This window comes from Pan paniscus, chromosome 11, assembly GCF_029289425.2.
Source record: "Pan paniscus chromosome 11, NHGRI_mPanPan1-v2.0_pri, whole genome shotgun sequence".
In the NCBI taxonomy this organism is placed as follows: Eukaryota; Metazoa; Chordata; class Mammalia; order Primates; family Hominidae; genus Pan; species Pan paniscus.
In genome coordinates, this window is record NC_073260.2 from 120,691,748 (window position 1) to 120,715,751 (window position 24,004).

Here is a 24,004-nt window from a genome sequence, read left to right on the forward strand (position 1 = left end):
TTTAAATCAAGTTGAGGACTGGAGCTTCTGTATTCTAAGGCCCATTTTCTGATCTGCAAATTAGACTTCTGTTGTTGTTGTTGTTTCCATGAAGAGTAGAAGTATCCTTATACTGGTTGTACAGAGTGCCATTGCCTGCTTGTAAAATGAATTTAATGAACAGTGAATTTGTGAGAGTGAGGCAGGTGGAAGAAAGGAGAAATGGGATTGATGGCCTCAGCCAATGCAATTTTACATATTCCTTGTTTTGGTATTGCTGGGATGTAGCCCTGGTCCTGATGTCATTTTGTAAATAGGCTCTTCCAGGCCATGTCATTTATCTCAAAATATACTCTCAGGTGTCTAAAAAAAACTGTTCTTGACTGTTGCTTACCTCAAATTTAGTTTTCATATTTCAAAAACAGTTCCCTAGTCTTTTCATGATGGTTCTCAGTAGTTAGCACGCAACAGTTATTACACCGAGAATCAGCAAACTATGGCCCATAGGCCAAATCTGGCCTGCCCCATGATTTTGCATGGCCTGAGAACTAAGGATGGTTTTAAGATTTTTTAATGTAAAATTTTTTTTAAAGTTATTAGCCTTTAGGTGAGAACAGTTGCCTGAAGAATGTGAACATTGCCTCTTTGCCTGCAAAGCCTAAAATATTTTCTGTCTGCTCCTTTGCAACAAAGGTTTGCCAAGCCCTGTTTTATACTTACATCTGAGACATTCATCAAAATGACTGAGTGAAATCAAGGCATCCATAAAGTGGATTAATTGAAATGAATTAAAGAGGAGAATGTATTATAAGACAGTTTAGGATCATGTAATACACGCAGATTTTATCATTTTATTGATCCCCATAATATTTTAGATTTAGCAAATACTTTAGTAGTCTTCTAGTCCATGGGTTTTTGGAGACTTTTTAAGGCCCGATATTTAAAACCGATAATGGCAAAGCTGTTTCCATTGAAGGCATCCAGAACACACGTACTATCCAGTACTCATAGGTCTCCCAGGGCACTCTATGGAACCCCAAAAGTAGTGGCCCTCTAATGGAACTATTACTGGTTAAAGGCAACACACTGCAAGAAGACACCTGCAGAAGCAGCCTGGGCCATTGTGGGAGCACTGACTAACGTGGCTCTCACTTAGGAAGAAGCTGCCTCAGGACAGGTGGGGCTCCATTCTAGTTATGAGGTGCTAAAGGCTGGCAAAGAGATCAGAGGCAGGGGCAGTCCTGGTTTTATTCTGCCCAAGATTGTTTTCCTAGAAAGGAAAGTATCTCAAATTCTTGAATATCAAGAGTTATGTTTTCGAAAATCTAAGCCTCTCCTAGACATATAAATTAAAGCCTAAAGTAAAGCAAATAATTGAAATATTGAACTTTAGGGACCCATCGAGTCACATTCTAACAGGGATGTCACTTGCTTCCTCAAAATATATTTTCTACCAGCAACAAGGATGTTTGAAATGGATATAACCGAAGGCTGAACCCTCCATTCCAGATACAGATAAAAGCCTTTACATAAAAATCATTTGAAAAAATGTTGTATATGGGCATAAACTTATGACACCATGTGAGTACCTTCTAGCATCTATCTTGGGAGTAAAGTAAGCTAGGAGGTAACATGAAGCGCCTGATGGCCAAATGGAAGACTGTGGTCAGAGTGTGAATAAAGGAGGAAAGAGGGTTCTCTGGAGTCATAACAAAACCAGCTTCATTGTCGATGCAGTTTCACCCAGGGCTCATGATAATCGAAGCTGTGAGCTCCTCGCTATACCATAATTCTCCAGAAGGGCTGTTGTTACTTCATTTTACACATCCAGGAAAGGGGGAGGCTCTCTCAGAGAGTTCAGAGTTGATAGGTCATCCCTTGACTTTGGCTAGAATAATAGTGCATTAAAAATCAGACTGGCTGTCTATGCTAAAAATCTGTTTCCAAGAAGCCTTCACTGTGAAGTGATTTTAGAAGTCACGTGAAAGTAGAGTGGGTGGGATTGTCTCAGCATGCTCTGAAAGGGAGGAAATATCTTTTGTGGTCAACATGGTACAGGTAGGAGATAGTTGAGGCATGAGTAATGAGGAGATTGGGAACCCAGTATTTTTTACTGCAGCTTTGTTTCTTGTGGCCAAGTAAAACTTTTAGTTCCAAAAAAAGGTGAGGGATCTTTCTGTAAGAACTTCCAGGAGTGATTGGCCACGTCTACCCCATCTTTCTCCTTTTTTTCTGCCTTCCCACTCTGTCCCAATGAGGGTTAACGTAACACACAGACCAGGAGGAAATGACAGGTTTCCCACAGGGTAGTCTGAATAGTTTGCTTGTTCCAGCTATTTTACTGACTTTCTGTGTAATGAATCGTTCGAAGGTGAGTAGCAGGTAGGTTGGGAGGTGGAGAAAAGACAGAAAAGGTAGGAGATTTGAGGTTAGCTGTGTCATGCATTGCTTGGAAAGATCTAAGAGGGCTGTATGAAAGATTCATCCCAGAGAAGTTGATAGAGCTGCCAGATGATGCCATTCTACTGGTAACAAAATGTCTTTGTTCTGAAATGCAGATGTTTCCGGAGCTTTTCCTAACATGAAGTTAATTAGACCTGGTATTTAGGAATGCTTGATGGTACCTTTTGACATTTATGTGGATGGCATCAGCCACTATCTTCTAGCTGTATTGCAGGGTACTCCAGAAAAGCATATAAACCTGTATCCTCTTCCAAACACTAACACCTCTTCCCTGGCTATAAATCCAGCTGCATGATGTGGAAATGTAAATGGGCAGCCTACGCAGAAGTTTGGAGCTCATGGGGGAATATCTATTTGTAAGAGAACCTGAATATTCATGTAGCTGTCCAGACATCAATAAATTCTCATTTTGCTTTATTTATTTCTGTTCCCTAGAGAATAGCAGCACGCTTAAGCTCAAAGTTAATAGGCATGTTCTACAGAGCCGTGCCCTCACTTACCTTAATAGAACATCTCCCTAACACATTTGTTTATCCGTTGCCAGGTAGCTCTCCCATCAGGTGACATGAATATGTTTTCTTTGTCTTGGTGCATGGGAGACAGTTGCCAATGTTTGCCATCAATTAGCTTGGGGTAGCATGTCAAGGATGTACGGGTGATGTCATTTTAGTCTGACAGCCACCCGATCCAGTTGAGAAGGGATTGTTTCATTATCCTCTTATCAGGGCTGCTGGATAATGATACTCTACACTGCAAAGTGGGAAGGAAAAAAAAGACAGGCAGAAATAATAGATTTTTAGGGATTGGCAATATTAAAAGTTTTCATGCCACAAGGAGAAGGGAAAGATTAGAGAGATGACTGTGCAAACCCTTAAGAAGCTACTTTTTCCTAATACAGGTAGAATGTGGAATGATGCCCTTCCTGATGCAGAGGCAGGGGAAGGGGAGAAATGATCAGACATTAAGAAGAAGGAAAAAAGAAAACCAGCTCCTTCTACTCATTGGCAGCAAGGCTAAGATTAGCTGAGGCCTCTCTCTCGTTCTCCAATTAACCTCAATACCAAATGCAGCCTTCCAAGTGACCCTGACAGGGCATTTTCCTTGCTAGAAATCTCTTTCTGGTTTGTGAATTTAGGTTCAGAGAGCATTTTTCATTGAAGGACAACACAATTAAATTGCTCCAAGGTGAAATGCAAAAAGACCGCAGAAGGCACCAGACCTTGTATTTTCACTATTGGGGGCCAAAACTTGAGTCACCCCCAGTATTGGTAATTTTCTTCAGAATGTCTGAAGGGAAAGTCTTTCTTGAATCCTGAAAATTCTGGATCTTTATGCTCTTGGAGAAACAAACAAAAAGAAGTGCTGAAAGTGTAAAAATACTTCAAGATAACTAAGCTTCAAGAGGGACAATTGTGTTGACATTTTAGTAACAGCCCATTTTCTCTCCTTAACGAAGTGCAGTCATGCATGAAAATGACTTGTTATCTTTTAAACTGAAATGCATTATGGGTTGTAACTCAAAAGGTGTGTATTACTCTACTCGTGCAAAATAAAGTACATTTTAACCCTTGAGGACTCTTTCACAGGCCCCACTTCATAGCAACTCATATAAAAAAAATAGAACAACAAAAAGCTTATTTGAGAATGGTATGTAAACTCTTCTGCATTTGTAAAGTAACACCACAGTTTATATTTGTATGAATTCTTCCATCTGTAGTTTAGATAGGAGGTCATACTTTATTCGAGATTTACCATTTGGGAGCAACATGTACCCTTATCTTTCCCTAGTTCTATTAATAATGGTAATAATTACAATAATATAAGTAGCCAAATAATAGCAACAGTGGTTTCTTGAGCACTTGACTGGCGTTCAGGCATATGCTCAGTGTCTTCTGCTCATTCTATAATCCTCGTCACAGTCCAGTGAGGTATTATCCTTATTTAAGATGAAGAAACTGAAACTTAGGTTAAGTGATTTGCCTAGACACATTGCTATTAATAGCTAAGGCTAAGATTCTAATTCAGGTCTATCTGTCTCACATTGTGTATGCTTTGTTCTGTTACTAACCACACTGACAGCGTCTCTATAAAGTGCCCGATTTCTGATGAGGCTGAGGGAATCAGAATTTCTGTTGTCCAACTGTTCCCGAACTTTTCTCAGCTCTAAAATTCTCCAGGGAGAGAGACAAAGAGACAAGATTGAACTCACCATTCACATGGGGCTTCTCATTCTTTTCAGTGTCTCCGTGAAAACTTGTTTACCCTGATTTCATTGATTAGCTTATCCTCCGTGCCTTGACCCTGGAAATAGTGCCCAAGAGATGAATGGTGAGCCAATACCTCTTCCCGTGTTCCAGCCACCAAGCAATAATGTCATTTGTCAGGATCTCAACATTACTCTAGCACTACTTATACGTGAATTCACAGTGTGTGGGTAATACCGGTTCCCCCTTTTCTATGAGAGCAAGCCTGCATGAGGAGCAGCACCATGGCCATAATGCAACCATGAATGACTCCAACGCAGATTTACAAAGCAGCTCAGTGGTTGCAGATCTGCCCGGTAAACCTCCCCTTGGTGCATTATTGACAACTGGTGGCCTTTCAGCCCAGAACATCATTCTTGCTTGTGGTAAAGGATGCATATAACTAATTGCTCACGAATAACCCTTCCCTGCCTTCCTTCTTTTCCCAGCAGTGGATCAATGTGCCTCTAGCAAGTATCTGAAATCTTTATTTGGGAAAAAGCACATTTCCTACCAGCTGTTTGCTTTCTAAACCAAATAATTCAGTTAATTTCTTGCCTGAAGTAATTTTCAGAGCTGGAAAACTTCTCTCTTCAATGCTGAATTGCTTTCAGGATGGGCAGAAACAGAAATGGGAATATCCTTTTTGCATTCTAACCTACAGTTTGATGGCTAAAGCTGCTTGTGTGTTGTTTGTGGTGGGGGATTAGTGGCTATTGGCAACAAGCAGCCTTTGCAAACAGTGTTCAGGGGCCCTGACACAACACTTTTATGCCTTTTCTTGAATCTATCTTGCCTTTGGGAGGCAATATAGGGTGGTGTTCTGGGTCATGTGATCTATTAATAAAATCAGGCTTCCCGGATTTGAATTCCAGCTCCGCTGTTTGCCTGCCATGTGACCTAAGCCAGGTAACTTAACCAGGAACCAGAATAGGCCTCAAGTTCCTCATCAGCAAACTGGGGAAATGTTTATAAAGAACTTTGCACATTATAAATGCTCAATAAATCTTAACTATTGATTCCAAGGTATCAAGGGGCAGCAAGAAGATGAAATGAAGCTGAGACAGGATCCCCAGCACCTACTACTCAAAGTGTAGTTTCCATACCAGCAGCCTCAGCACCCCCAAGACCTAGTGAGTCAGAATCTGTATTTTACCTTGATGATTTATTTGCACATTAAAGCTTGAGAAGCAGGACTCTTGCTGCTCACATAGTTTTAAACAAGAATGCATATTGGCTGTTTTTAATATACCTTAGCCTGACAAGGGAGGTCTTCATCCTTTCCCTCTGAAGTGATGAAAACACAGTTACCAAGCAATGCCTATAGTAGCCTTCCTCCGCTCTGGTGATGGCCTGAGACAAGTAATCTTTATTTGGGGATGCTACTAACACTCTTGGCCTCCCTCCAGCCACACAATAAATATGTTACAGCTGAAGTAACCCCAAGGGTGCCCTGTTTATACCCATTAGAAATATAGATTAATGGTTTTCATTTGGACAAAGAGAACTGCATACTAACCAAATTAACCTGAGCTAAAGGTGCCAGCCTAGAATGCTCTGGTAGCCTATGAGATGGCATCTGAGAACCACATAGATCAACAGATGCTGCTTTGTTAAAATTATAAAGCTCAACTGAGTTACCTCCACCTACCTCTACTGTAGATGGATGAGAGACTGCAGGGAGCCAGGCCACTAAGAAAGAGAAAGCCCATGGCAGCAGGGAGGCCAGTACCTGGCCTCTGCTGAAGACAAGGCTCACGTATTCATCTCAAGAACAGGATTTTATTTCCTTAGGGAGACTACCATCTCTTAATCACAAAAGCAATAAGAATTTCCAATATGTTCCTCTGCTGTGCTTAATCAGTTGTTCCGGCTGCCAGTCATCAGGTACGTCTGGAAGTTCACTTAGAAGCCCTCTTCCAGCCTTGAAAGCAGTAATGACCCCTGAGTTGACACAGACAATGAAGGCTGCTCCTGTGGGCAGCCTGTGTGTGTCGGCTGATTTGATGACAACACTTTTGTTAATATTGCCCTGTGTCCTGGAGGGATCAGCTCTCTTCCTTATGTTTTGATCGATAGGCCACATTGTGTGCCCTATTGGTTGAGTTTGGAAAATTATTTTGAATGTGTATGGAAGGAAGTTTTTCCTTTTGCGAATGACATTACAGTTTTACTCTAAGGTGGAGATTTTCTTCCTGAGGTTAAAAATCACTTGGCAAAACCTGAACATTTGTCTGGAACCATATGTTGTGGTGGGAAAGTCTGTATGAAGTCGGCAGATATTCAGACTTAAAACATTAATAGAGATTAGCACCTGCCTGGTGCAGAGTAGGTGCTGGAAAATTGTGTTTGGAAGAATGAATGCATAAAAGAATATTCCTAGACTGTAGTAATAAAGATTGAATTCTGGATGTGTGACTGTGATATGGTCAGAAATTCCTAGAAGTCAGGGTAAGTAAAAGAGCATTTCCTACGCCACAGTGGATCATTGGCAGAGACCAGGGACAATTCTGTTGAAGCCACAGCTCTCTGACTCCAGAGTGTTGTCCATTTTTTTTGAAGGGTATGTGAGATGGGGATTGGATAAATGTTGGAAAGCATGCTTGTGTCTGTTGTTACTTCCTCCAAATTTCTGGTCATCATCTTGGTCACAAGCAACATCTACAATGAGCAGTCATGGCCTGGGCTTGGCATGCAAAGTGCTGTCATGTAGACACTGACTTACAGGCTTCTACTAGGTTGTAATCTCACCTTCTCACCAGAAGTAAGATTTTTCCTATACTATAGAAAATAGAGGCAAGTCATAGACCTTGTTTGTTTTCCAGAGAAGTGATTTCCTCCACCCTAGATAAGAAGTACATTTTCCAAATCCAGATTTTAAATTGAACCCTAAAGCCCTCCTTTCTTGTTCTCATGGGGCCGTAAAAGAGGACCACTGCCCATTTCTGTCCCCTTCACCAGCCATAGCATTCAAGGGAAGGGCTATGGATGTGGGCTTGACTGGTGGTCAGTCAACACCAGTTGACGTGGGCTTTACTGGCAGTCAGTCAAACCAGCACAGCTGGAGGGCATATTCTGGAGCCCTCAGCCCTATAGCTGACACCTCGTGTGCCCCACCTAGCATCCCCTTCACCACCTGTTTCTAGTGGCCTTTGCTAATGCAGCCAGCTAATGCACCAGCCGTAGCATGGTAGCACCTCTCCTCAACTGCACCATGTCCCTCTGGCTTTCTTCCCTGAGGCTTCTCTGATACCCTGATGTTGGGTATCTGTGAGAACATTTAGCCACTCTGGTACATGTGCCCCTCAAAGTGTGAGCAAATTAATCTTGACCGATGGGGCAACCGTCACCAAATGAAGAACAGGAGTTGGTGGATAAATGTTCCTTTCTGTCCCTGTCCTAGTCACTGAGCCCCGAGATTCCATGGGCATTTATATCTTGTTCATCTTTGTTTACTCAATGAACATGAACTGATGCTGTTTGGAGATACCAGGCACCAAGGATGTCTTGTTTCCTGTCCCAGGACCTAGCTTCATGTCTGCCAAATGATAGGTACCCCATACATATTTGTGGAATAATTGCCTGCTAAGAGAAGAATAAAAAGAACACAGTTAACTCTGCATATAGAGCAAATGTAATGAAGTCAGTAGAAAAAGGTAGAGGACATCACAGAAAAAAGCTCAGTAGTATAAATTGTCATAATACATTTGAGTGTGGTCAGTTGTCTGGTTTGGCCAGAGCTTAGGATGCATTGTGGGGCCACAAATAAGTGCATTAAAGTGCTTTTAACACTGTCCAATGATTTATACTAATAGGTCTTGGTATTTTGGGAAAATCGATATACAGAGGTCTGCTCCCTTCATTAAATTACAGTTTCCCCAAGGGCAGGAACACACATAGAGTATCAAGGACGTAATAGACACTTATCAATATGGAATATAAAAATAACGGCTGAATGATAGATGGGTGAACAGATGGATGATGGGGCAGGTGGATGATGGATGGTTTTTCTTGGCTGTTAAATGGGATGAAAGAGAGGTCCTAAACCAGGCTTAACTCTGAGCGAGTGGCAGGCTACAAACAATCCCCAATTTCCCCGCCTATGTCATTGTAGCTAATGCCAAGTATAGCTAATATAGACCTCTGAGAAGCAGCACACTTTCTGCTGGACCATAGAGTAGAACACAGAGTGTGCACACCAAGTTTCCTTGTTGCCCATTGGGTTGTAAACAGCAGGGGCAATGCTTCCCTTGTGATGAACACATGCACATACATACAAAAAAACCTCTGGGGAAAAATAAATACTGGGTGCATTCAGCAACTACAACAAAATAAATAGGAGAACTCACATTTCTACACTGAAGCAGAAAAAAAAAAGTTAGCTGTGTTTTCATAGTATCTCTATGACCTTTATTATTCCATTAGATTTTGGAATAGTATATAAAACACCAAGCTCCATGCTGACAAACACCAGTTTTGAAACTATTGCCACAGTCAATCCAAACAGCCTTCTCCCCTGGGTAAAATTATTATTTGGAATACAAGCAGAATTGTGGTTCCCTGAGCTAGCTGAGCATAAATGAGGTTAGTGATTCATAAGGTGACTCTAGTGAGTTTGCAAATATGCAACTTGTATGGAAGCTGACGCACACAACAGAAGCTCAGCCTTGCTTTTCTGAACTGGTAAGCATTTTCAGGCCTCACCACCTCTTTGGAGGACTGTGGTAGGTACAGGCTTCTGAGGACAAGAGTTAACCTGACAGAATGCTGATTTACCAGAAATAAACCCTTCAAATCAGATCACACCCTTGTCAGTAGCTTTTTGAGCGGGAAGATGGTAATTCTGCCTCTTCACATGTTCCTTGAAATACTTGAACTCTTGTTCCATTGGATTAAGCTTTTGGGGGCTAGGTCATCTGGGGTACTTATTCTATCCTGGAGAGGTTGGGGAAAAGTGGTACTGGTATAAAAATACAACTCCCTGAACTTTTAAACCCTCAAATCTTTTCGATAATGTGGCTTCTCTTTCTTAATCCTGAACCTGATTTATTTTTTTTTAAAATCCATTTATTCTTCGATATTAGTAGAGTAAGTTCAAAAAGAACAGAAATGGGTATGGAGCTCAGCATAACGTTGTACAAAGAAGGAAGTTACAGAGACTCAGCCTAATGCTGCTGCTATGATTGCAGCATAATGAGATGTCTACGGAGTAGGTCCCAGACACTGAGGGAACCTTTCTGATAGACTGTGAAAGTGACAAGCTCCAGTTTCTTCTGTGACATCGTACCAATTAGCTGATCTAAATGGGCACATATTCACGTTTGAGGTCACATACCGTTCTCGAAGGCTAGGCTGCCCGTACGAATGGGACTGTAACTCACTCTCTGTGTCATAACGGGCAACAGTGGGGGAAGATCCCGAAGCTGTGTTTTCGTAGTTTGAGAGACTCCTTTGATGAAGGCCAAGTATATTCATCACACCATCAGGAAAATTCCCTGGGTTAGTTAGACTCTAAAGTTAAAAGGGTGCAGGATCCTACGTTCATGCTAGGATCAGGGAAGCTCCAGTTCTCATTACAGTGATTTAGCAGTGACAGAGAGGGACCCCAGCTGACCTACCGTGGCTCACTGCAGCAGTGAGAAGAGGAAGAAGGCCTGTGCTGTGCCCTTCTCAGTCAGCTGACCAAATATTCTGTTACCTGACTCTCATCCCCTGTGACTGAAAAGTGCTAATACAGAGACCTTGGCACAGATGCAAACAGTACAAGACTGACTAATTATACAGTGTCCAGACAGGGAACTGGCAGGGCATGGCAGCACTTAGGAGACAGACCGTGAACATCAGCCTGAAGCGAGCCAGACGTGAGCTCCGGAGGAACCTGTTCCACCATGAAAATAAAAGCTGTGTGTACCCAAGAAGGGGAGAACTGTTCCCTGAAAACCACCGAGAGAAAAACAAACAAGCCCCTCAAATCTGCTTGCTGTCAGGCTTCGGTATTTAAAAAATGTGGGCTTCCTTTGGGGCAGGGTCTCATGTTTGTTCTCCCTTGATTTCAGCTCCCATTTTCTCCAGCAATTATTCAAGCCGAAGTGGAACAGCTGCTGGGGCCGTACCACCCCCACATCCTGTCAGTCACCCTTCTCCAGGACATAATGTACAGGGGAGCCCCCACAACCCCTCCTCCCAGTTACCTCCACTCACAGCTGTGGACGCAGGAGCTGAGAGGTAAGGCCATCTGTCTCTCTCTCCTAATAGGTGTCGCCGCCAAACCTCCCTTCACAGACAAGTGCTTTGACAGTTGCTGAATTTTATTAATAATCCGTTGGTGGGTTGAGTTACCCAAAGGTGACATTTTAAAAGTACATACACAAAGCACGTGGACCAAATATCTCATTATCTGTTTCATTTTTCCACGGGAAAACAAATGAAATGATACTGGCAATAGCCAGCCGAAGTTTCAGTGCTGGAAACACACCAGAATTTCCCTGTCTTTCTACCTTTCATCGGTCTGTTTCAGAGACCCAATTTTAAGGTAATGTATATGCAGGTCGAAACACTTCCCGATGTCAGGTGGTGCCCTCGCCACATAAATCAGTATTGTTAAGGCACAGGATTTTATATAGGCTGCTCATTGAATATTTTCTATTAATATCTGTCTCACAAAGGACTTCTGGGAGAGAATTTTTAAACAACCATGATCTTCATGATATTTTTACTCCTGAATTCTTTATTGGCCCCAGAGGCCTTTCGAGGCCCTTCATACTTCTGTTTCCCAATCTCGTGTGCTTCTGTGTACCACAAACCAAAATAAGGGTCTGCATCTCTTGCTTCTCCATCTCCTTCCCCTTTTTGTGGAGCAGGCTGTAATGAACTTCTCTTGCCCAAGGGCAAGTGTATGGCTGCATCAGTACAGGTAGCTTTGGAAGGAGGTTGGATGCTTCAGTCCTCTCCGAGCTGTCCAACACACCTCTTGTCACCTCTCTCTACTTGTCATCTGGCTTGAGTTGACCTACCTGGTTACTCCCAGACATCCAGAGGAGAAGTAGTTCTGGCAATTGTTGAACAAAATAATGGGTTGAATAGGCAGCAGGAATAAAAGTTTTGTAACTTTGATTTCACCAGTAATCTCTGGTTCCATCATTGTTGGCCCGACCTATCAGTTTGGTAATATGTGGTTTTAATGCTGATAAACCATAATATTTTACTGTTTATGACTTTCTTCCTTTATTCATATTATTTTGTTTGATGAATGTCTGTTGAATACCTTCTATGTGTCAGACACTGTGTTGGATGCTGGAGTCCAAAAAGTTATTAAAATATGCTCCTGCCCTTACAGGTTTGAATGGTGAGGACAGGCATTCAAATGAAGTATAATAAGGCTGTTTGGTTAAATGATGTAATAGAGATCCCACAGGAGCCTAAAGAGGATGTCTCTAAATCTGTCTCAGGCGGTGAGGGAAAGAAAGACACAGTGACGTAGGCATTGAAGGAAGACTAAGGCTTTTCTGGATGCCTCAATGGGGGCACAGCATCCCAGGCAGCAAGAAGAACATATCCAAGATGGGAGGAACAGAAAGGACACCGTCAGGGAAGGTCTCAGTAGCTTGGGATGACAGCATCCAGGCATACATGGCTGATGAAGTCAGATAATATTAGGTTGGCTTATGTGGAATTGTGTATTTGATGCTAAGGAATTTGCCCCTTATCCTGCTAGGAATGAAGAACCATTATAGGCTCTTTGTTAAGAGAGAAACGCAATCAGATTGACATTACAGCAAAAGAATTCAGGTGGCAAGATAGTTGAGTAACTGAACCTGGAAGGAGAGACGGGAAAAACAAGGAGAAGAATATTGCAGGAGGCCTTGTGAGCAATATGGTTACTTGAAGCAAGGCAAAGCAGTGAGGATGGAGAATTTATTCAAGAGCAATTATTTAGGAGGCAGAATTACTAATCATTAATATATATGTGGAGCAAAGAGGAGGGACCAAAATTCATTTATAAGTTTTACCCCTAGATACCAAGATTGTGTCATTAATAGAAACTGAAAAATACAAAAAGAGTGTGGTAGTGTGGAGGAAAAAACAATATTGAGTGGAGGAGAAGAGGAAGAAGAGGGAATAATAAACTGACTTTAGGAGTTTGAACTTTAGGTGATTATAAAAGATCCATGTGGATATGTCTGATTGGCAATTAGAAATATGAATCAGAAGATGCTGGACTTTTTAAAAACAGTTCTATGCACAAGGTAAAGTGTAAACAAATCATTAGCCTCCTCCCACAAGATCTGTCAGCAAAGCAGCGCAAATGATAACCATCCATTAAGTTCACAGACATTGCAGACAGAAAATCTTTTCTTCCACTTATCTGATATATTCCTATAAATTAAGATTTTTTTTAAAAAAATGCATCTTATATAGTTTTCTGTTTGGTTCTAAATGATATTAGCCAAGGACTTTTCATCATCTCATTTCATTCTGCCTGGCTGAGAATCTTACTCCACAATGTCGTGAAGCTCGGGAATGATCAATCGGAACCTCCCTTCACTGCACCTCCTCATCTATAGTCATAACAACTCTTAACAAGAATATAAGACAAAAACAATCATTGAGTCTCCTTTTTGTACACAGCCTTTAAAAGAATACATGTAGAAAAAGATTTTAATTATTATCAAAGACAACAATATCACAACCCAAATGCCTGAAATTTGCATCTCAGTTCTGACAGTTGCTAACTGTTTGGCTGTGGGCAAGTTCCTTAGCTGCTCCTGCTGCTTGAGGTTTGTGTGTTTGTCTTTTTTTAACATTTTGTATTTTTTATTCCTCCTCTTGAAAGTTTGTAACATATAAAGAATGGCAAGAATAGTACAATGAATACCCATGCATGTACCCGGCACTCATATTCACCCATTGTCAATATTTTGCCTTTCTTTCCTTCCTTCCTTCCTTCCTTCCTTCCTGTCCCTCCCACCCTCCCTTCCCCTCCCTCCCTCCCTTCCTCCCTCCCTTCTCTTTCTCTCTCTCTTTCTCTCTCTCTCTGACTTTGGTGATTCTTTGTTTTCCTGCCTATTGTTGCAGAATCATTTGACAGATGGTTGCAGATATCACTGAGCATTACTGCTAATTCCTTCAGTAGGGATCTCCTAAGACGGACATTCTCCTACATAAACCCAATATAATAATCACACTCAGGAAATTTAACATTGATATAATACTATTCTCCAATGGTTACTTGCTATTCAGATTTCCCAAATTTTGTGAATAATGTTTTCTATAGCTGGAGATTTTTGTTTATTTTCCTTTTTGTGATTCAGGGATCTAATAGGGATCTCACAGTGCATTTAATTTTTATTTCTTTTTCATCTTCTTGACTCTAATGAAGATCTCCAGCTTTTTATTGTTATTATTATTGTCTTTCAGAACATTGACAGTTTTGAAGAACTCGGGACATTTATTTTACACAGTGTTCCAGGGTTCCATGGTTTGGATTTGTGTAATTGTTTTATCCTAAACAGATTCATTGTAAATATTTTTGGTGGGAATACCACATAGATGATGTGGTGTTTCTTAGCTTTTTTGAGATTTAGATTGCACCTTATGGGGAATTAGGATTACATAAACTAAGTAGATAAAGTGCCTAGTAAGTTATATGGCATGAAACGGGCCTTTCATAGCTGTGGATACTAACATAAAGACAGGCAGCTTTGGCATAGCTGAGTGATTCAGTTTGGAAGTCAGAGGATGTTGTTAAATGATCATAGGGGTTGATAATGTAAATAATCATGGAAGGGGAAATGGAGAGGAAGGAGGTACTTTATATGATGGGAGAATGAAATGGACATTTGCACTTTGTGGTTTTGCCTTGCTGCTATATTCTCCCCTACTGGACGTGCGCCCCATCCCTTGCCTTCCCAGCTGGAGTGGGCAAGTGTGAGTATGGCAGGTTCTCTCTTCCAATCAGGTTTGGAAAGGAAGATGACTTGAAACAGCCCTGACTTATTCACCAGGTTTGCATTAGTGTCCAGCATAAAAACACTAAGAGGAAATGTGCTTACCTTCCGCTTTTGGTTTGTATATCTTTGCCTCTGTTTGCCTGGGAAATCCCCCAGTAAAAACTCCAGCAGTTTTCTTAACGGAAATAGGTTTATCACACTCTGCGATTTTTAGTGGGAAACTGGCATCTTTTCCTGCTTGCGGGCATTGATTCATCATTTACTTAGCTTTCACATGCTAAAAAAAATGGGCTGAGTCACTGTCAGAAGTCAGGAAAGGTCCACCACATCTACCCAGTTAGCGTCAAGTTCTTTGATCCTCACCATCATAAAATAAAATAAATGCAAGTTCTCTCAATCTAACAAGGTTCCATTTTTATTTTGAAATATTATGTGAATGACACATTATTTCAGTGATTTAAGCAGCACACCACATCACCTAATGTTGATCTAACTTATTACGGGAAGTGGTGTTTTACTATGGCATGTTGAATGAGCCAGTGGTACTTTATGACAGTGGCTTCCCATGAGAGGAACTCAGCGTCTTTGGAAATGTTAATTCATTGAGTTTCATAGTATGTCTGTTAGACCAGAGAAAACAAAAATATTGATGGGAGTCTCTTTTTGAAATGCAGAAATCTTACAATTCCAAGAATAAATCCTCTGAGTTTGTGTTTGCTCATCTTTTACAAGAGAATGTCAGCTGCCTCTCTTCATTCTGAAGAAGGCCACAAACAGTGCGCTTTGTCGTTCAGGTAATAGAGCTGAAGGAGGCCTGTGGATTGACCACAGTGGAGAGGCTTATGAAGGGCTTCCTAGGAGCCCATGGCTGAGCCAGAAAAGACTGAAAAGAAAGTGTAAATATAAGGAAAAAAAAACAAAGTGTTTTTTCTGTTCTCTCACTCAACAGTAATCAACACAAAACGCTTCTGTGACCAAATGTGTGGGGGTTTTCCCCCAACCCACTAAGCATGCAGTCACTTCTGCAGCAGACACCAGCTGGGTGTCCTGTAATTGCAACCTATGCTGACTCTCTACTTGGAGACAGTGTCACATTCCACAGGTTGAGGACACAGTTCCACAGGACTGCCCCCTACTTCTCATGCCAGTTGCAAGACCTGGGTTATTTTGCCTGTGCATCTGACAGACTGACTATAAATCAGGATTTCCACAGCCCCTTCCTCCGGTTCTATTAATTTGCTGGAGCAGTTCACAGAACTCAGGGAAACACTTACATTTACTAGTTTATTATAAAGGACATTATAAAGGATACCAATGAAAAGATGTATAGGTCAAGGCATACGGGAAGGGACACAGAACCTCCATGCCCTCTCCAGGCCTACCACCCTCCAGGAACCTCCATGTGTTCAGCTATCCAGAAGCTCTCTGAACCCAGCCCTTTTGGATTTTTATGGAGACTTCATTACATAGGCATGATTGATTAAATCATTGGCCATTGGTAATCAGTTTACTCTTTGGCCCCTCTTCCCTCAGAGTTTGGGGGTTGAGGCTGAAAGTCGACCCTCTAATCCTGCCTTGGTCTCTCCAGTGGCCAGTCTCATTCTTTCAGGCAGCCAGAGGCTGCTAGCCATCAGTCAACTAATTAGCATACAAAAAGACACTATCACTTTGAAGATTCCAAGGATTTCAGAAGTTGTATGCCAGGAATGGGGAGGAAGACCAAATATATATTTCATAATATCACAGAAAGAAGGGATGTGTAGTCTCTTTGGAGAGTATTCAATCTAGTATATGAATCAGCAGCAGAAAATATGAGGAACAATTATTTTTGAGCAGTAGTCAAAGCACCTTTACCAAATAAGGAATGCCAAATTTTTTAGTCTCTATGGAGTATTGGGAAGGCTTACTCTTTTCACCCATAATGTATTATTTCTGGTATAGCATTGCTAGAATTCTAGGTACTTTTATACATGTATGATCTTTCTAGGCCTTTCCGTAATTTGCATAAGTAACTTTGACTTTTTCCTTTACTTTATTTTCTTTATTTTTTATCTTTATTTTATTTATTTTTATGCAAATTTATGGGGCATATGATGTGAAATTTTGCTACATGTATAGAATACATAGTGATCAAGTTAAGGTATTTAGGATGTCCAACAACCAAGTACAATACGTTTTTTATTTAACTATAGTCACCTTATTCTGTTACCAGACATTGAATTTATTCCTTCTATTTAACTGATGATCATATGGTTTTTTGCCCCCATTCTCTTGATGTTATATATCCCATTTATTGATTTGTATATGTTGAATCATCCTTGCTTCCCTAGTATAAATCACACTTGTCCTGTTGGATTTGGTTTGCTGGTATTTTATTGAGGATTTTTTGTCTATGTTTATCAGGGATATTGGCCTGCAGTTTTATTTTTGTTGTTATTGTTGTTGTGACTTTGTCTGGTTTGGGTATCAGGGTGATGCTGGCCTCATAGAATGACTGTGGGAGAATTCCCTCTTCAATTTTTTGGAATAGTTTCCAGAGGATTGGAATTAGTTTTCTGTACATTTGGTAGAATTTTGCTGTGAATCTATCTGGTCCTGGGCTTTTCTTTTGGGAAGACTTTTTAATACTGATTCCATCTCATTATGCATTATTGGTCTGTTCAGGTTTTTTATTTCTTCCTTATTCAGTCTTGGTAGATTGTCTGTTTATCAATTTCATTTATATGTTCAAATAACCAGCTTTTTGTTTTGTTGCTTCTTTGTATATTTTTTAGTTTCTATTTCATTTTGTTCTGCTCATATCTTTATTTTTTCTGCTAATCTGGGGTTTGGTTTGTTCCTCCTTTTCTAGTTCTTTGAGGTATGTTTTTAGATTGTTTATTTGTAATCTTTCTACTTTTTTGATATAAGCATTTATTGCTACAAACTTCCCTTTTAGCACTGCTTTTGCTGTATTCCACAGGTGTGGGGACTGATATAGTTTGGCTGTGTGTCTGCACCCAAATCTCATCTTGAATTGTATTCCCATAATTCCTACGTGTTGTGGGAGGGATCTGTTGGGAGATAATTGAATCATCAGGATGGTTTCCCCCATACTGTTGTCTTGGTAGTGCATAAGTCTCATGAGATCTGAGGGTTTTTATCAGGGGTTTTCACCTTTGTGTCTTCCTCATTCTCTTTGCCTGCTGCCATCCATGTAAAACGGGAGTTGCTCCTCCTTACATTCCACCATGATTGTAAGGCTTCCCCAACCACATGTAAGTCCAGTTAAACCTCTTTCTTTTGTAAATTGCCCAGTCTCGGGTATGTCGTTAACAGTAGCATGAAAACAGACTAATAAAGTAAATTGCTACCAGTAGAGTGGGGTGCTACAGTAGATACCTGAAAATGTGGAAGCAACTTTGGGACTGGGTAACAGACAGGGGTTGGAACAGTTTGGAGAGCTCAGAAGAAGATAGGAAAATGTGGAAACATTTGGAATTTCCTAGAGACTTGTTGAATGGCTTTGCCCAAAATGCTGATAGAGGTACGGACAATAAAGTCAAGGCTGAGGTGGTCTCAGATGGAAATGAGGAACTTGTTGGGAACTGGAGCAAAGGTGACTCTTGTTACGTTTTAGCAAAGGTAGTAGTGGCATTTTGCCTCTGCCCTGGAGATTTGTGGAACTTTGAACTTGAGAGAGCTGATTTTAGGGTATCTAGCAGAAGAAATTTCAGAGCAGCAAAGCATTCAGGAAGTGACTTGGGTGCTGTTAAAAGCATTCAGTTTTAAAAAGGAAACAGAGCATAAAAGTTTGAAAAATTTGCAGCCTGGCAATGCATTAGAAGAGAAAATCTCATTTTCTGGGGAGAAATTCAAGCTGGCTGCATAAATCTGCATAAGTAACGAGGAGCCAAATGTTAATTCCCAAGACAATGGGGAAAATGTCTCCAGTGCATGTCAGAGGTCTTCACAGCAGTCCCTCCAGTCACAGGCGCCAAGGCCTAGGAGGAAAAAGTGGTCTCCAGGGCCTGGCCCAGGGTCCCTGTGCTGTGTGTAGCCTAGGGACTTGGTGCCCTGCGTCCCAGCCACTCAAGCAATGGCTGAAAGGGGCCTGAAGCTCTGGCCATGGCTTCAGATGGTGCAAGCCCTAAGCCTTGGCAGCTTCCATGTGGTGTTGAGCCTGCGGGTACACAGAAGTCAAGAACTGAGGTTTGGGAACGTCTGTCTAGATTTCAGAAGATGTGTGGAAAGGCCTGGATACCCAGGCAGAAGTTTGCTGCAGGGGCACAGCTCTCATGAAGAACCTCTACTAGAGCAATGCAAAAGGGAAATGTGGGGTCGGAGAGCCCACACAGAGTCTCTACTGGGACACTGTCTAGTGGAGCTGTGAGAAGAGGGTCACTGTCCTCCAGACCCCAGAATGGTAGATCCACCAATAGCTTGCACTGTGCGCCTGGAAAAGCCACATATGCTCAATGCCACCCCATGAAAGCAATCAGGAGGCAGGCTGTACCCTGCAAAGCCACAGTAGTGGAGCTGCCCAAGACCATGGGAACCCACCTCTTGCATCAGTGTGACCTGGGTATGAGACATGGAGTCAAAGGAGATCATTTTGGAGCTTAAAGATTTGACTGCCCAACTGGATTTTGAAATTGCATGTGCCCTGTAGCCCCTTTGTTTTGGCCAATTCCTCCCATTTGGAATGGTTATATTTACCCAGTGTCTGTATCCCCATTGTATCTGGGAAATAAGTAGGTTGCTTTTGATTTTACAGGCTCATATGTGGAAGCGACCTGCCTTGTCTCAGACAAGACTTTGGACGGTGGACTTTTGAGTTAATGCTGAAATGAGTTAAGACTTTGGGGAACTGTTAGGAAGGCATGATTGGTTTTGAAATGTGAGGACATGAGATTTGGCATGGGCCAGGGGTGGAATTATATGGTTTGGCTCTGTGTCCTCACCCAAATCTCATCTTGAATTGTATTCCCATAATTCCCATGTGTTGTGGGAGGGACCTGTTGGGGATAACTGAATCATTGGGGTTTGTTTCCCTCATACTGTTCTCGTGGTAGTGAATAAGTCTCACGAGACCTGATGGTTTTATCAGGGGGTTCTGCTTTTGCGTCTTCCTCATTCTCTTTGCCTTCTGCCATCCATGTAAGATGGGACTTGCTCCTCCTTACCTTCTGCCATGATTGTGAGGCTTCCTCAGCCACATGGAACTGTAAGTCCAATTAAACCTCTTTCTTTTGTAAATTGCCCAGTCTCAGGTACGTCTTTAACAGCAGCATGAAAACAGACTAATATAGGGATGTTGCATTTTCATTTTCATTTGTTTCAAGAAAATTTTTAATTTTCATCTTAATTTTCTCTTTGGCCCAGTGGTCATCCAGGAGCACGTTAATTTCCATGTATTTGTATGGTTTCCAAAGTTCTTTCTGGTATTGAATTCTTGTTTTATTCCATCATAGCCTGAGAAGATACTTGATATGATTACAATTTAAAAAATTTGTTGAGACTAATTTTGTAGTCTCACAGGTATCATTTTCTAATTGATCATTGGGAATGTAATGTTGCTTGCCTGGATGCTAAAGGGTCAAAGACAGCAACCATTTCCAACTCAATGGCTTTGCAATTCTGTAAAGTTCTTTAGCTCTACTCAAACCAGTCTGACTTATGACTTAGTTTCCTTTTTTCCGTGTCTTAATTCAGGCTTTGTTTCTATATAAAAACTTCCTTTTTCTTCCTATCCTTAACCAAGTGTTACCCAGCCTTTGGAGCTCAGTTTAGTTCTCGATGCAGGAAGCCTCTCCTCTGCCTCTCACAGTTCACAAAATCAAGTTCCCTTGATGAATCCCTTGGATCTTATCATCTGTTTCACGTATATACTATTTACCAGATGTCTCCATGCTAACTGAATTGTTAGCTTTTGGTGAGCAGGAACCTTAAGTTTCCTGGTGACCTCCATATGGCCATGTACTGAGTAATGCAGTGATAAGTCCTAAGGAAGGTTTGAGAAAGGTGAAAGACCAATGAGGGGAATGCCTAAGAAGCAAGAGGTCATTGGCAAGTCCCAGTGTCTTGCCAGAAAGCAACAATTCCCTTGATGTATTGATCAGAAGGGCAGTAGCCCTAATTCTGAAAGTTCTTCCCATCTTGTATAACCTGCGTACGTTGATACAATGCATAGTTGCTCTACTATATACATTCATGCACACAAACACATTGCTAGGAGTACCTGGCGCCATCCATTTGTGGTTTCTCTGCATTGCTTTCTTGAAATCTTGAATACTAGTGCCTGACACTCACCATTCTCACTTATTTGTATATGTAGCGTCTAAACAACTAAAAACTAAGCCTGTTGCTTTGCTGTTCTTTCCTCTCCAGGACTTTCTGAGTAATCAGGGATGTTGGTATCTTAAACCACTCAGCTTTTACACACACACACCCTAATTTTTTCTCACTCTCTTTAATGTAGTATATGTGCAATAGTCATATACATCATATCAAATATTAAAGCATATCAAAATCTATCCCAGCACTAGAGGTTTATTTGTTTACTGTTGTTTTGTTTATTGTCTTTCGCTGGTGTTTATATACCAGGCAGTATGCTGGACACTGAGGCTATAGTGGTAAATAAGACCAACAGAAGCCTTGCCCTCTCAGAGTATCCAGTCTAACGGAAGACACCAAGCCAATAGGCAATCATAGTTTAGAGTATTATGAAGGGATGATATAGGGGCCTGCGGATGCATACAGAAAGAGCACATAACCCAAAATTGGGGAGAAAGGACTAGAGGAAGAAATTTTTTCCTGAAAACTGATAGCCTACAGGCAAGAAGACTATGTACAACAAGTGTTGTATACAAAAGCTAAGAAGGAAGAGAGCCAGCAAGGGTGGAGCTTAGTGTAGAAATTAGGGAGTAACCTTATCAGCCACATTTAGGGGTTTGGGCTTTAACTTGAGGACAAGAAGTTGTGTGTTGGGCCAATAAGGGGGATGTAGTGACTCTTGCATACATTCCAAATTCCTCCCTAGTCTGTTGTCCACCCACAAAGAGTTCAGAATATATTCTCTGCCTGACAGAAGAAAAAAGACAAAGAATTGAAAAATGGTTCATCTTGTTCTCAAATAGCCAAAGACACTGTTTTGTACCTCCTAGACTAGTGAAGCAGCACAGTAGGGATTATGTTATTTTCCTTTTTAATACCATTTGTAAAGACAGTTTTGTCCCTAGCAATTTGAAGCTTGTATTTTATGTAGTCATGAACTACCAGGGTTTTGAAGAGTCACTGAGTGTCAAAAAAAAAAAAAAACTACTTCCATTTTGAAGACAAAGTGATGAACATCTGAAAATTAGAGATCTAATCCAGCAATAACTTGGTCTCACTTGTCTCCATTATATCTGAGGAAACTTGGATATGACTAAGAGTTCACTGCACGGCTGCGTGTCATCTTATGGTTGCAATTTGTCTAGTGAGCACTGCTCTGTGGTCACTGATGCAAATTAAGAGACTTTCTGACACATATAGAAACATATCTAACTTAGAGGGTAACAAATAAACATAGGCAATTAAGTTTGTCAATCTTGATCATTGGAATAGTTGAGAAAAGCCATAGTTAAAAGACAAATATAAGCCTCAAATAACCATTTTTATCAGCCTGCATGTTGACATCCATGTCATCCTCTGGTAGTGTCCCCTCTGGGGGCTCACCTTGTGCCATGTCATCATGAACATCATTCTTTCTCTTTGGGTCACAGCATTTTTATGCCGATGTCAAGCCGTTATCCTCATTTAGCATCCCATGAGAGGACCAGTTTCTCTCTAGAAAGGTTAACTTCCACAGATATTCAAGATTAAGAGAGGTGGGGTCCAAAATCCACTCCCTACCCAACACATGTGCATGCACACGCACACACACATGCACTCACTCACACACACACACACAAGAATTGTTGAATGTAATAAAAGTTGTTCCTGATCTCAATGTTGTGAGCAGTACAGAGGCAGAAAATTCTGATTTCCTATTTTTGAAAATGGAGATGAAAGCTTTGGGTTTTAGATTAGAAAAGGTTGGTGGCCTCTTCCTATTTTGTTTTCTTTAAATCTATGGAAAATTTCTGGTACTTCTCAATGTTTATTCCAGGGTAGAATGGCCAGCCAATCTTTAAGCTTCTTAACTATTGAGGATCCATGGCCAAAGCCATGCTTCATCCTCTGGCAAATATCAGTTAGGTCATTGGCCTTTGGAATGAACTTTCTTCTCTCACTAATAACTTCTTAAATACACTCCCCTGATATGCTCCTGGAAGTCACATGTACACTTATAAGGAAATAGATGACATTGGTTACTTTCTTTTTACCAGTCTAGTGATTGTGAATGGCTCCAGAAGAAAAGAAAAAGATAAAATAACAACAGCAACGACAACAACGAAAAAACATTGCTAAACTGGCTTCCCCGACCTATCTACTTTTATGAACATAATTTTCAGTCTAATGTGTTTCTTGATAATGGAGGAAAATCAAGAGTTAAGTCTATATAGTTATCTTCAACTTACTGTTAAAAACCTAAAAAGCCTAGGAGTCAACTCAGATTCTTCCCTTTTCCCAAACACTCTCACATCTAATTCATCTGTAGGTCCTGTTGGCTCTATCTTCAAAATACATTTCAAGCCTAATCAACTCCAATCCTCCACCCTAGTTCAAGCCACTGTCCCCTCCCATCTTAAGCAAATAGCCTCTAACTGGTCTCTCTACATCAAATCTTGCCTACCTGTGATCATCTACCCTCATCCCACCAGCTCACACATGGCATTGCTCTACACCACAAGAGCTACCCTTTAAAATGTAAATGGAATATATGTTTACACCTCTCCCTGGTTAATACTTGAAATAAAATTCAAACTCCATTTTGTAGTGTACATGACCCTGTATGGTATGGCCTCTGCTAAATTCACCTATTGTCAATTCCCTTGTTTAATCTGTTCCAGCCACACTGGCTTGTTGGAGTTTCTAGAAAACACTCACTAGTCTTGCCTTGGGGACTCTGCACTTGCTGTTCCTGAAAGCCACTCTCATCAGAACCTCACATGACTTGTGCCTTCCTTTGTGGTGTCTGCTCAAATTGTACCTCTTCAGAAAGGCCCTTCTTGACTATCTAAAACTTTCCTTTCCCGCCTCACTTTTTTTTTTTTTTTTTTTTTTTTTTGAGACAGTCTCGCTCTGTTGCCCAGGCTGGAGTGCAGTGGCGTGATCTCGGCTCACTGCAAGCGCCACCTCCTGGATTCATGCCATTCTCCTGCCTCCGCCTCCCGAGTAGCTGGCTCCCTTTACTCTTTAACTCTGCTTTAATTTTCCTTCCTTGACTTCTCGCTCCCTGAAATT

At 41.2% G+C, this 24,004-nt stretch overlaps 1 protein-coding gene across 4 annotated transcripts in view; it reads left to right on the plus strand.

Moving 5' to 3' along the window:
- GLIS3 (GLIS family zinc finger 3) overlaps positions 1–24,004 on the plus strand; it is a 491,641-nt gene that overhangs the window by 425,127 nt on the left and 42,510 nt on the right. For all 4 annotated transcript variants that reach the window (XM_034967077.3, XM_063594501.1, XM_063594502.1 and 1 more), the window contains exon 7: positions 10,742–10,910. In XM_034967077.3, coding sequence (XP_034822968.1) covers positions 10,742–10,910 — 169 coding nt within the window. The remainder of the gene's footprint in view (positions 1–10,741; positions 10,911–24,004) is intronic.